Source organism: Thalassophryne amazonica, chromosome 2, assembly GCF_902500255.1.
Source record: "Thalassophryne amazonica chromosome 2, fThaAma1.1, whole genome shotgun sequence".
Lineage (NCBI taxonomy): Eukaryota > Metazoa > Chordata > Actinopteri > Batrachoidiformes > Batrachoididae > Thalassophryne > Thalassophryne amazonica.
Window position 1 is genome coordinate 105,257,975 of NC_047104.1, and position 15,114 is coordinate 105,273,088.

Consider the following 15,114-nt stretch of genomic DNA (forward strand, 5'->3'; position numbering starts at 1 on the left):
TCATTATTTGTATATCATTTGTCTGATCATAAAGATTTCACAAAGGTATGGTTTGGACCATCTATGATGACTAAATTCTATGGAGATCTGTGGTAAAAATACCAAAAATGGTGAGAAAGGTCAATTTCAGTTTGTACAGGCGTCAAAAGCTAAAGTTGCCTCAGTTTTGGTAAAAAGTGATAAAAATTATTGGGTGAGCAAATAGAGTTGTAAAAAGGAATAGTTTACACCATCTGTCAAGCTTAGTTATCGTATTACAGGGTAACATATGTCATATGCCATTGAATCCAATGGATGTGAACATTGTTTGACCTTCACTGTGGACACCAAACATTCAACACGGTCAAACCTATTCTGTTTATTAATCCGATTAGCTCAACCAATAAGTTGCACCCTTTTTACCAAAATTGGAACAACTGCAACTTTTGACCCATGTACAAACTGAAATTGACCTTTGTCACCATTTTTGATATTTTTACCCCATAATTTCATAGAATTCAGTCATAGATAGTCCAAACTATACCTTTTTGGAATTTTTATGATCAGACAAATAATGTGGTATCATTTTTAATATGACTGGGACAGTTCTAATTTTTGACCCCTGTGTAATTCTTCAATTGACCCCTACCTGGCTGTCTATTGAAAATTCAAGAGGACACCCTGCCTTTTCAAAAGAGTAATGACTAAGGTGTATTTTTGCCAAATTTGGTGCTTGCATCATCATTTAAAGTATTTTTTATTTCAGTTATTCACTCCACTAATTGTCGTTGGAATGATCTCGCAGTGATCCACATTGAAGACTTGATGTTTAACAGAATGAGTCCTCTAGACTGGAATGGTCTAAAATGAACTGAACCATGAAAGCTTGGTTATTTCCACTGCAGAAACACAAACTCTCACCAAGTAGATCTAACTTGTAGTAAATATATACAAACTACAAATGATATCAGACACAATCACTTCACAAGTAAAATATCAGTAAGATATAAAGACTTATTTTTAGGTCATACATCTTAAAAACGTAAGTAAAACAGTCTTGGAAAAATCTTGTTTTGAGTAATATGTGATGAGCTTTTTTGAGTAAGCTTTTTAAGCTGTTGTGTTGTTTGTTAAAAGTGGAACAATTCCAAATACTAGTAAAATAAAGCTAACTTCAAGACCTTATTTCAAGAAATCTTAAGTGAATTTTCAGCTGTTCCATTTGTAGTTATTTTTTAAACCCCTTACAAGTTCAGCAGTTGAGTCTTAAATTCAGTGCAGATTTTTTTTTTTTTTTTTTACTAAAAATTATATATTCTTGGTAAGATTTTATGTTTTTGCAGTGTGCAAATGGATTAGTGAACATTTTTAAGAGCTGGATACATTTCATGTTGATCAGAAACCGCATTATTTTTGAGAGCTACAAAATATACTATTAATAATTTTGTCTCTGCTGCTTATTGGAAAATGAAAATCATACAGGTTGTTCGAGTCTGATCAACCGTCTTATAGGAAAGTATACAGAGGTGGTCATTTTGACACAATAAGGAAGGCAAAGGATACGAATCCTACAATCTATAAGACTTATTTTAAAAAATCAAATACAGTAGACACTCCATATTTGGCTATTGCAATGAAAGCAGAAACCACAGAGAAAGGAAAAGATTCCACCTGCGGAATGCCAGAAAGCTATACTGCTATAGCTTTAACAGCCATCTAGGCAATATATTTATATACATATATATTCACGTTCATATATGTAAAACCAGATTCAACCTCACACACTGTACTGTGGTGATTTAATAGGTCATTAGAAATACACTTTGAAAATCACAACAAATGTCACTTATGTACAGTAGCAGATTAGCACATGGGAGTAAAGATGGATATGGCACAACATACACAAAGCTTCAATAGATAATCTCTCTGTTCAGGTCTGACACTGGAAATGAAAAAAAAAAAAAAATCCTTTAACATTCTGGATATATGCTTTCCATTCAATCTTGGTAGCAAGTACAAATGTCACTACAAGGCAAGAGAAGTCCTTCAGAATATAAAACATGAATTTGTCAGGCAGATTTGGAAGGCGATATTTAGTGTTTGGACTCTCTTGTGTCAATCTGATTACTGTTGAAGGTAGAGTGGTGTTAAAATTTGGCATTGTCAGTAGTCCATAGAGGAGTCTTGGGGACAGCAGTTCCTGGTCAGAGTATCTCGGAAAAGGCTGTCTGAAGTCATGCACGTGGAGAAGGCATCAGTCAGTCATCCACAGAGGATGTGATGTCAGGCAGAATGGGTTGGGTGGTACAAAGTAGCTGTATGAGTTACAGTGATAAGGCCAACTCAGACAATCACACAATGGCAGCCGCTTTTGTCTTTTTCTTTTCTCGTAGGTTCCGGCGATGGTGGACATTCCTGTTCTTGGAATTTCCTGGGAGTTGGGAGAGTTCAAGTTAGAAAGAATCTAAATAAATTTAGAATGATATTACAATTCAAATTGTACAGTTAAACAAAATAACATCAATGCAATGGTGACGTAATATGTGTTGGATTTACAGAGTAAAACTACTTCAAGTTAATGAAACATACAATCAAATACTAAAAACATAGGTTTAGAGGACGGCAGACAAATTACACAAGACTCCTACTACTGGTGTGGACCACTTGAAGATTTTGTTGACACCTACGAAAAACTGAAAATATGAGAAAACTGGTGAATGCGAGAAGTTATCCTAAATCACTCATGCAAACCACTTACAAACAAATGCATTCATTCGAGTGGTTCTTGCATGAGGCCCAATGTGTTAATGACTACGATTGTGAAAAAGTGACCTTATCCTTTCAGACACCTAATTTGTTATTTTAGCCCACTAAAAAGGTGTGTAATATCACTGCTTCAAATAACTGAATCTATGTAATTCTTGCAGCCATTCTGAAACTGTAGCTATAAACCACTGTACGAACCACATGATAAAATAATGCAAATATAACACAAAATAAAGCAAGCACAGGTGCCATGCACTGCAGAATCCATGACACGATGGAATCACCTGGGATCCTGGACAGCAACACCTGGTCCATCACCACTGAAAGTAACCACCTACAGGATCTGCTGCAGCCAGGTTAACCATGGGTGTCCCCTTGGTCTTCTCCAGCTGCTGGGGTCCTCAATACTGAGGCACCTGCACACTGGATCAGGCCCATATGCTGCATGGCCAAAATGTTGTAACTGAAGATTTGTCACTATGCAAGTACTCCTCTTCTGAGCCCCACTAGAAGAGCAGGTAGTGTAAGGAGCCTGCCAATATGTAGACCTTGGTTTGAATACTGCTCATGCTACCTTTCTGTGTCCTGGGACAAGACACTTGATCTATATTTTCTCAGTCCATCCAGCTGTAAATGGGTACAGGCCTTGGCTGGGGAAGTAACCTGTGTGGGATTGGCGTCACATCCAGACAGAGTCGTAGAATAAGTACCAGCAGGTCTCAGGGCCTATGTAGGACTAAGTCCCACTAAGTGACATTTGTTGAAGATAAAATCAATCCAGTGGTATCCAAGGATCCTCTAAAAGAACCTAGTACCAAACACATCTAGCTGTCACATAAGGAAATTGGTTAGTGTCCAATTCTCACAACCATACAGTAAAACACCAGGACCCTAAAGACTTGGATCTCCACTCTCCTGAAATCTTACCGGCATTGCCAAACACCTCTGTCCAGGAACCTCATGATTCCATAAGCTCTTTCCTGGTATCTCTCGATTTCAAAGGCCAAGGAAATGAGAGATATGAATGTCACTATCAAGTGAATGGCTCTACACGTTCAACACTTTCACCACACAGATACACTTCTAATTGTAGAGTCCAGGAAGCCAATGAAAGCCTGATTTTAGTCTTAATCAAGAACATTCACAAACCCAAATACTACAAATCTTCAATCAACTTCTCAAGTGATGCAAACAAAGTATCCACTGATTCATCAAAAATCACAGCATCACCTGTGATGTCAAGGTCAGAAAGCCTGTTCTTGATAACAAAGGCACCCAATCAGCTGATTTCCACAAGCCTACCCAAATCCCAGACCATGCAATCATTGCACAGTGCAGGAACCAAATGAAACTAATCCTTACTAAATGGGCATATAGGCTGCAAAGAAGCACCACTGATATTCACCCTTGCATTCAATGAGTACTTGCAGAGTGAGGATGCCAGGAAAGATGTTCGAAAAGCACCTACCTAATTACTCTGACCAACTCATGGAAAGCCTGGTCTACGTTCATGCGGATCTTTGCTGATGCCTCCATATATGTGACCTTTAGTTGTCTGGCCAGCTGCTGGCCCTCTTCCTGGGATACCTAAAGAAGTAAAAAGAGACATCAATGAGATGTTGAAACATAAATATATATTTAACGCTGCACATGCCCGTAATCTATCGAACAAGTCCACATCTTAGAGCAATTGGAGAAAGACATTATTTGTTTTTGAGAACTAATGTCTTCCTTATGTAATTTCATAACATGTCAGAAACAAATGACCTCACGCACTGACATTTTCATGTCATTAGTGAGTTCAAATTGTGACTGTGTACACATTCATACTCCTGTTATCAAGATTCTAAGATGTGAAAGTAGTCTGAGCATATGCATGCCAAGTCCTGTTATTATTAATGTATGACATATTCATATGACTACGACTCCTCTTGGACAGGGTGCCAGTCCGACACAGGTTACTTCCCCAATTGAGGCCAGTACCCATTGCAATACAGATTACATGTCTTTGGCCTCTACTGGTGGTTGGCTCTCACTGCGGTATTGTATCACTTCCTGTTCCGGAGCACAGCGGTGTTTTGCTGTATCTGTTAGCTGTTTAATCTGTGCAGTTAGATTGATCTAGTTAACTAGATAACAATTTGTTTCACAGTGTAATCTTCACGTGCCTTAACTAAAGCACTCCCTCTGCTGAATCACCTCTAAATTATTTACACATTATTCACTTTGTGTGTTTTTAGGAATCCGCTAGCTTAGCGCAGCTACTAGATCTTAGCCGGTTTAGCATGGCGGCTTCTCCTGTCTCTCCCGCACTTTTCTGCTCTGGGTGTGAAATGTTTAGTTATTCCTCGGCCTCCTTTAGCAGTAATGGTACTTGTAATAAGTGTAGCTTATTCGTAGCTTTGGAGGCCAGGCTGGGCGAATTGGAGACTCGGCTCCGCACCTTGGAAAATCCTACAGCTAGCCAGGCCCATGTAGTCGGTGCAGACCAAGGTAGCTTAGCCGCTGTTAGTTCCCCTCCAGCAGATCCCGAGCAGCCGGGAAAGCAGGCTGACTGGGTGACTGTGAGGAGGAAGCATAGTCCTAAACAGAAGCACCGTGTACACCGCCAATCCGTTCACATCTCTAACCGTTTTTCCCCACTCGGTGACACACCCGCCGAGGAACAAACTCTGGTTATTGGCGACTCTGTTTTGAGAAATGTAAAGTTAGCGACACCAGCAACCATAGTCAATTGTCTTCCGGGGGCCAGAGCAGGCGACATTGAAGGAAATTTGAAACTGCTGGCTAAGGCTAAGCGTAAATTTGGTAAGATTGTAATTCACGTCGGCAATAATGACACCCGGTTACGCCAAACGGAGGTCACTAAAATTAATATTGAATCGGTGTGTAACTTTGCGAAAACAATGTCGGACTCTGTAGTTTTCTCTGGGCCCTTTCCCAATCGGACCGAGAGTGACAAGTTTAGCCGCATGTTCTCCCTGAATTGCTGGCTGTCTGAGTGGTGTCCAAAAAATTAGGTGGGCTTCATAGATAATTGGCAAAGCTTCTGGGGAAAACCTGGTCTTGTTAGGAGAGACGGCATCCATCCCACTTTGGATGGAGCAGCTCTCATTTCTAGAAATCTGGCCAATTTTCTTAAATCCTCCAAACCGTGACTGTCCAGGGTTGGGACCAGGAAGCAGAGTTGTAGTCTTACACACCTCTCTGCAGCTTCTCTCCCCCTGCCATCCCCTCATTACCCCATCCCCGTAGAGACGGTGCCTGCTCCCAGACCACCAATAACCAGCAAAAATCTATTTAAGCATAAAAATTCAAAAAGAAAAAATAATATAGCACCTTCAACTGCACCACAGACTAAAACAGTTAAATGTGGTCTATTAAACATTAGATCTCTGTCTTCTAAGTCCCTGTTAGTAAATGATATAATAATTGATCAACATATTGATTTATTCTGCTTTACAGAAACCTGGTTACAGCAGGATGAATATGTTAGTTTAAATGAGTCAACACCCCCGAGTGCCACTAACTGCCAGAACGCTCGTAGCACGGGCCGAGGCGGAGGATTAGCAGCAATCTTCCACTCCAGCTTATTAATTAATCAAAAACCCAGACAGAGCTTTAATTAACTAAGCATTAACTAAGCATAACTAAGGGCTGGATCAGGTGACCCTGAACCATCCCTTAGTTATGCTGCTATAGACTTAGACTGCTGGGGGGTTCCCATGATGCACTGAGTGTTTCTTTCTCTTTTTGCTCTGTATGCACCACTCTGCATTTAATCATTAGTGATTGATCTCTGCTCCCCTCCACAGCATGTCTTTTTCCTGGTTCTCTCCCTCAGCCCCAACCAGTCCCAGCAGAAGACTGCCCCTCCCTGAGCCTGGTTCTGCTGGAGGTTTCTTCCTGTTAAAAGGGAGTTTTACCTTCCCACTGTCGCCAAGTGCTTGCTCACAGGGGGTCGTTTTGACCGTTGGGGTTTATCTGTAATTATTGTATGGCTTTGCCTTACAATATAAAGCGCCTTGGGGCAACTGTTTGTTGTGATTTGGCGCTATATAAATAAAATTGATTTGATTTGATTTGAAGGACAGAGACCATGAGCAGGATTCGAACGCAGGTCAGCTCCTTATACACGTGAACAAAATTGTTGGTAATGCTATATTTTATGTACACATTTTAATATATGGTCAAAAATAAATGCAAGCAAAGCAATTTTATTGAATCAAAATATTTCTAAAAATGTCCAAAGTTATTTGATAACAAGAATAAAACAAAATATCTTGACATAAAATGTATGCTGGATGCAATTATTGGCACCGTTTCATAATTTTACAGCTCACTGCAGGTTAGACCTGTTCAAAATGCCAGAAATGTTACAAAATCTTTTGAGCCACATGTTGTTCTTGTTCCACTAATAAAATAAAAGATTTGTGCCAAATTTTATTGTAATCGGACAGTGTTTGGGGGGTCCCCCACAAAGCAACAATTTTCCCCAAACAAGCAATGCAGTAATCCAGTAATTCCAGTCATGTTCTCCTCTGGGTGACTAATCAACCACCACTTTTTGCGATTAGAAGCCATCACATGTACATGTAAAAGAAAAATAATGGCATCAGTCTTCTCCCGTTAGGGTGATGTTGCCTTGCCACCAGAGGGAGAGGAAAAGGTGTCACTCTGGGGGACCTCCAAATCTTACCTGATTGAGTTCAAATTTGGTCTGCACCTATAAAACCCCAAGTGGAACCAAAACAACATGTGGCCCAAAGTCTCTCACAACTTTTATTTTTTTTCCACTGTATAACATGAACAGCCCTACTGCTGGTGTGCTGCCATCACCGCGCTTTGAGACAGAGAGACAACAACCATTTTTTTCAACTTGGAGCTGCTGCACAAAACAACGGATCAGCAGCTCACAGCATCAAACACTAAAAGCAAGTGAAGTGGGTGGTTCAGCCGAACCCCTGACCTCCCCCTGACTACGGGCCAGTTTTAATGGCATGTGATCTACCCACACTATCTTTGCGATCAACCAGTCGATCACAATCAACATATTGGGCACCCCTGGTGTACAGTTTGCATGTTCTCCCAGTGTTTGCATGGATTCCTTTGCAGTGCCGCAGCTTCCTCCCATTTCCAAAGACATGCAGGTCGGCTGAACTGAGTGCCAATGTGTTTGTCTATGTGTAGCCCTGCGACAGATTGGAGGCCTGTCCAGCATGTATCCCACCTCTCACCCAAGGACCACTGGAATAGGCTCCAGCCCCCCTTGACCCTGAACTGGAATAAGTGGGTTTTCAAAATGGATGGATGGATGTAAGTAATAATGATACAAGCAAAGCAATGCACAGCGGCGCAAAGCACGGTAATGGTACAGGGAGTCCCAAACAGGAAGTGCCACATTTTGAGTCCACAGTGAAACAGGAAATGTCAAATGTCAAACACTTCCTGGATTGACAGATGAGATCTTGTGGAATCCCACAGGAACTCAGTGGCAAGTTCACACTAAAACAGGAAGTGCAAAATTTTGAGTCCACAGTGAAACAGGAAATGTCAAATGTTGAACACTTCCTGGCATGAGTAGAGTTAGACCGGAGGCCAGGGTTGCACTGGACTCCCCTGAAATCTGATTGGACACAGATGATTGACATGTCATGGCATCACACGTCCAGTTGAAAAGAGCTGCATTTTGAAATCAGTGACACAGTACAGTACTGTACAGTAGTTGGTGCATTGTACCACAAAAAGTTCTAATTTACCTTAGTAGAAGAAGAAAAATGTTTGATTCAGATGTGAACTGAACACGCTGTTTGAACCATGGACTAATAATGACACCAAAGTTATATTGGTGAGTAACTGACGGTATTTTAGGCCAGAAATGAGGTCCAGGTTGTTAAAAGCGGCATTTCTCCGTTAATTCAGGCTGCCTTATATACACGATTTACATTGATTTTAGATTAATAACCTCTTAATTGTGCTGTCTGAGTGACACACCAGTGACAAGTTTAGATCAATGAATCTAAAGTTACTGAATTGAATTGAATTTATTAGACACCCATGCATAACAGAAATTCACTCATATACAAACAACCAAACTCATAATAGAAAAGTCAAAGGCGAAAAGAAATATAGGAAAATAAACAAAATACATGGTGCATAAAGGCGTAGGCAGAAGCAACACTTATCAATGCCTACCCCCCTATATAAAATCAAATCAAACCAGGCATACATATATATATATATATATATATATACGTATGCCTGTTCATAGACATTTATATCCAACACAATCTGAACAACAGCAGCACATAGCTACAGATAAAAGAAGTCAAATATTTCTCCAGACAGCCCCCCCCCCCCAAAAAAAAACACAAAACAAAAGTTCCAGTAAAACAGCATCTACATATAACACAACTCAACCATATTCATCTAATACATATCTAGAAAATACCATTTCTCTGTATAAATATTTGAACCGGTTAATATCTGGACTTCGCTTAAGTTTGGCTTTTTTTGGACCACAAATGGAGACACAGAAGCACATCCTAGTTGTCCTAGTGCCAGCAATTTTACAATAAAACTAACCCCCTAAATTATACATTCCTTCTCTCTGCGTAAAACATTCTTGAATTCTGAAAGGTAATTATTTCTCGCTTTATGCATCAACTGAACAATCTTAAATGAAATCACATCATAAAGTTGTAATATGCATATGTGGCGGACATGAATGAGTGAAGCTCGTCAGCATCTCATCATGTCATTTAGGTCCTTCAGACTTTTGACGAAATGCTTGAGGAGAGCATTAGCATGGCAAATACCTTTCAGCTTCTGAGGGGGCTCCACTCCCCAGACAACCCCCCCCCCCCCCCCCCCGGCTTTTTAAGCATTTTTCTTTATTTGCCTCTCACGTGCCTGGAAACGCTCCTCACCATCTAACCATGTCCTTAAGGTCCTTCAGACTTTTTTCAGTAAAATGGTTCTTGGGAGCATGAGCATGACTAAAACCTTTCAGCTTCTAAATGAATTAAAAAAATATAAAATCCAGCTTCCTGATGAAGTGGTGTAGAGAAGGATTTTCTTAAAAAGACCTGAAAGTTCAGCTACAATTTGAGATGAAAGCCTAGATTTGATGTTTTGGTGAAAGAAACTTTTGTATTTCTTCATAATTGATGTAAATAAAGTCCAAGACATATTCAGTGACTTGGAAATGTTCATGTTTCCATCCCCTGACTTGTCTGAAGAAATCTGGCAATTAAATTGATTATTATTTACAGGTATCAATTTTTAGACATTTGCTTTCAGTTCAAATTTTAGAAATTTTTATTCTTTATCTTTTTTTGTACTTCTTGTATTTGAAATGGCATAAACAAATTAAAATGTGTGAAATTCCATGTGTTCCAATACTTTTGGAGAGCACAGTATGCTAACCTTATGATAAGTGCAAAATGAGTGTGGTATTATTACTGTTTTGTTTAAGAATGTTTAATTTTCACTGTTGCTGCACTTTGTGTGAAATCACAGTCACATTGTATATCATATTGATATGACAATATTGAGATATGATAATTTGGCCACATTGCACAGCCCTATTGTCAACTAGCTGAAAACTTTGAATATTAATTTACATCTACATAAAAAAAAATGGTTAAAGTGGCAGGGGGTTAAGAGGGCTGTTGTGGGTGGGGGGGTGGAGCTCCCCCAGAAGCTGAAAGGCAAAAAAAGAAAAATACTTAAAAAGGCGGGGGGGGCGCTGAAAGGTTTTAGCCATGCTAATGCTCCCCTGAAGTGTTTGCCAAAAAAAACGTATGAAGGACCTAAATTACATGGTGAGATGCTGAAGAGCTGTGCTCCTTCATGTATCCGACATATGCATATTAGATGTGTGGTTTTGCCATATTTAGCACATGGTGGTGCACAGTGCATATGTGTGAGTTCCTCAAATTTACGCAGTAGGTTGTACTGCAGTACATTATATGTCAGATCTTCTTTGCAGTGTTTTTGGTAAGTTAATTGCAATTACCTTATATTAATCTTATTTTTATCAATACAAATAAAGCAAAGTGTCAAATGCCTGACCACAACAAGAGGCAATAAATACCTTATAACTCAGTATGAACACAGAAATCGCTGTGTGTGTGTGTGTGTGTGTGTGTGTGTGTGTGTGTGTGTGTGTGTGTGTGTGTGTGTGTGTGTGTGTGTGTGTGTGTGTGTGTGTGTGTGTGTGTGTGTGTAATACTCTTTTTCACCATAAGGAGGTGGTGTGGTTTCATCAAATAACATGAAGAGCAGCTGCATATCAATAGTAGAAAAAACACACTCCCTTTTTCTCTCCATCCATCCTTTCCTCCTGACACCAGTTTCTACTGCTTCTACTGCTTATTCTGTCACTCACATCCTGTCTCACACCAGTTAGATGCAGCTGCGGTGCTTGTTTCACTTTCAAGAATGCAAGTGTGTATCCTCCACACTAGGAGACTGACATTATTTCTTCAGATAATTAATGCTGCCTTCACATGTTGATGGCATAAAACTGTTGAACTGGTTATTATAGCAGAATTACTCTTGTCTGCAGTAGCAGAGTTTGGTGATAACGTGAGGCGCAATCATTTTTCATTGTTAATGAGATGAATACTAACTGATTTAACAGAAAGATACAATAGACTTTTAGGATTGTGCAGTATAATATTAGAACAAGAGGTTTTGGCTCTGATGTCTGCTTCAGACTTTTTGTAACGTACCATTTGATTCATTCATTCATTTTCTGAACCTCCTTATTCCAGTTAAGGGTCACGGGAAGTGTAGCCTATCCCATTTGATGAGAGGCAGGGTACACCCTGGACATGAGGACAGTGTATCACACGGCTGATACATATAGAGCAGCTCGTGGACTATTTCACAGCAGCTCATGGACTGTCTTACTGAGAATAATCTCTTTGAGCCACTGCAATCTGCTTTTAGAAAATATTCCACAGAGACGGCCCTCCCTGAAGTGGTGAATGATCTTCTGCTTACGATGGATTCGGACACCACTACGGTTCTGCTGCTGTTAGATCTCAGTGCTGCATTTGATACCGTGGATCATCATATTCTACTTGATAGGTTGGAAAATCATTTTGGGATTACTGGGAGTGCCCTTGCATGGCTGATGTCATACTTGACCAGTCGCTGTCACTGTGTTTTGTACAGTAACACTACCTCTAACCTTAGTGACATGAAATTTGGGGTTCCACAGGGGTCTGTCTTAGGCCCCCTGCTTTTCTCTCTTTATATAGCACCCCTTGGGCAGATATTGCGGCATTTTTGGATTACCTTTCACTGCTATGCTGATGATACATGCCAATAACTGCTGGTAATCTCGTTCACATAAAATCCTTAGAAGATTGCCTGGCATCAGTGAGAAGTTGGATGTCTATGAAATGATGGTTCTTGGTCCAGTGAGACATCTGCATCAGTTTGACCAGCTAACACTTAACCTAGGCTCGTGTGTCATACATCACACTGACAAAGTAAGGAACCTTGGGGTAATTTGTGATCCTACATTGCCTTTTGACCTCCACATTAGAAATATTACAAAGACTGCTTTTTTCTACCTGCGAAATATAGTGAAGATTCGTCCCATCCTGTCTATGGCTGATGCTGAGACCCTGATCCATGTGTTTATCTCTTCTAGATTGGACTACTGCAATGTTCTATTTTCTGGTTTACTGCAGTCCAGCATTAGGGCCAGACTTTTGACAAGAAGCAGAAAGTTCAACCACATTACACCCATTTTGGCATCCCTTCACCGGCTTCCTGTCCCAGTGAGATTAGATTTTAAGGTTCTGCTACTAGTCGATAAAATTGTTCACGGACTGGCACCTCCCTACCTAGCTGACCTAATTAAACCTTACGTACCGGCCTGGGCTTTGCATTCTCAGGGTGCAGGACTACTTTGTGTCCCAAGGGCAGTCAGATTCTGTGGAGACTTTCAAGTCCAGACTTAAGACGCACTTATTTTTCCTTTCGTATGGCTATCATACTGGTATAGTTTTGTTTTATGCTTTTTACTCTTTTAATTCATTTTATTTGGAAACTGAGCGGGCCACAGCCTCAACATTACCTAAATACTGTGTCTTTTAGTGAAGCTTAGGGCTAGTGGCCAGCGATCACCTTAGTATTTCTTGTTTTTTTCTTGTTGTTTAATGCTGACAAATTATACTGTGTTTCTTGTCTTTCTGATGCCTGGTTCTGTTTTTTCTCTCTGTTTAAGGTGCAGCTCCATCCAGAGATGGGAGTTGTATTTGTGCTGGAAACCCTCCTGTCCTGTGCACCAACAGCATTTCCTGTATATTCATTTTGTGAATTGTTTCTATGAATTGTTTTGTAATTTATGTCTGTAGCATGGCCCAAGCAGAGGGTCACCCCCTTGAGTCTGGTCTGCTTGAGGTTTCTTCCTCACAGGGAGTTTTTCCTTACCACTGTTGCTCTGGGGGTTAGTAAGGTTAGACCTTACTTGTGTGAAGTGCCTTGAGGCAACTCTGTTGTGATTTGGTGCTATAAAAATGAAAATAATTTGAAAATTGAACTGAACTGAAACAGACCTATTGAAGGTCAATATAGGTCAAATTGAAGTCACCAATAATTCACCTAACCTGAAAGCAAGTACCATCATAGCATGACTGCCGTGCCTACAGCCAGCGATGGTGGAATTTTCCATCAGTCCTGTCACTGAAAACAATGGATTATCCAGTATACAGTACATCTGGAAAGTATTCACAGAGTTTCACTTTTCCAACAATTTTGTAATGTTACAGCCTTATTCCAAAATGGATGAAATTCATTTTCCCCTCAAACTTCTATACCCCATAATGACCATTGTGACAGGACTGAATGACAGGATTGTCTTGAGGCACAAATCTGGGGAAGGGTACAGAAACATTTCTGCTGCTTTGAAGATCCCAGTGAGCACAGCAGCCTCCATCATCCATAAATGGAAGACGTTCAGATCCATCAGGACTCTTCCTAGAGCAGGACACCCACCTAAACTGAGAAACAGGGGGAGAAGGACCTTAGTCAGGGAGGTGGCCAAGAACACGATGGTCACTCTGCCAGAGCTTGAGCATTCCTCTGTGGAGGGAGGAGAACCTTCCAGAAAGTCAACCATCTATGCGACAATCCATCAATCAGGCCTGTATGATGGAGTGGCCAGACAGAAGCCACTAGAAAAAGTCACATGGCAGCCTGCCTAGAGTTTACCAAAAGGCACCTGAAGGACTCTCAGACCATGAGAAAGAAAATTTTCTGGTCTGATGAGACAAAGATTGAACTCTTTGGTTGTGAATACCAGGCGTCATGCTTGGAGAAAACCAGGCAGCATCCCTACAGTGAAGCATGGTGGTGAATTCTAATGTACATGTGATTTCTTAGTTTATTATTTTTAATAAGTTTGCAATCTACCTGTGCAGTATGCATTTCACTTACTTGTCTCTGGAGCTCCAGATCTGCTTTGTTTCCTACAAGGATCATCGGAAACTCATCTCTGTCTTTGACGCGTAGAATTTGTCTTTGGAATTTGTAGATTTCTTCAAAGCTGAAAAACACATTATGCGCTACAGCTTCATATGGGCTTTTATGTGCATACGTACACATATTTCACATGTACATGTATACATAGTGTATCAGGCCTACAATCCACACACCCAAAAAATATTTTGTGTTTGTGTCTGTTATTTTACGTTTGTCTTCAAATCCTGAAAAAAAACATGGAAAACAAATATTTGATTATGCAGAGAGATCCCACACTGTAGCTGGCATCATACAAAAAGCAGTGTATTTTCTCAACATACCACCAATGTTCATTCACATTTGCCCGTACAGAGTCCCCCACACTGTCACAGAAGTTTAAAGTGGGTTGGACAGTCTGTGCTCTGTGCAATTATCCAACAGGTTATTACCTCACTCATTTTCAACTGCTTACTCCAATTAAGGGTCGCAGGGGCTGGAGCCTATCCCAGCTGTCACAGGACATGAGGCGGGGGACACCCTGGACAGGATGCCAGTCTATCGCAAGGCCTCAAATAGAGAAACAAACACATTCGCACCTGCACACACACCTACGGACAATTTAAGTTTCCAATCCACCTAACATGCATATCTTTGGATGTGGGAGGAAGCTGGAGCAACCGGAGAAAACCCACACAAACATGAGGAGAACATGCAAACTCCACACAGAAAAGGCCACAGGTGGGAATCAATCCCATGACCTCCTTGCTGTGAGGCAACAGTGGTAACCACTAATCCAACATACTGCCTATCCAACAGGTTAATAATATAATAATAAATACAAGTGGCAACTGCACTTTTAATCCAAAAAGGCACAGACAGGTTGCT

General features: G+C 40.5%; 1 protein-coding gene across 2 annotated transcripts in view; it reads right to left on the minus strand.

The window, feature by feature from the left end:
* Positions 1 to 1,340: 1,340 nt before the first annotated feature.
* The window catches only part of rras2 (RAS related 2), a 92,537-nt gene continuing 78,763 nt past the window's right edge, over positions 1,341 to 15,114 (minus strand). For both annotated transcript variants that reach the window (XM_034191130.1, XM_034191139.1), the window contains exons 4-6: positions 14,206 to 14,314; positions 4,214 to 4,332; positions 1,341 to 2,410 (exon numbers count right to left, since the gene is read on the minus strand). In XM_034191130.1, the coding sequence (XP_034047021.1) occupies positions 2,323 to 2,410; positions 4,214 to 4,332; positions 14,206 to 14,314 (316 nt within the window). In that variant the 3' untranslated portion in view covers positions 1,341 to 2,322. The remainder of the gene's footprint in view (positions 2,411 to 4,213; positions 4,333 to 14,205; positions 14,315 to 15,114) is intronic.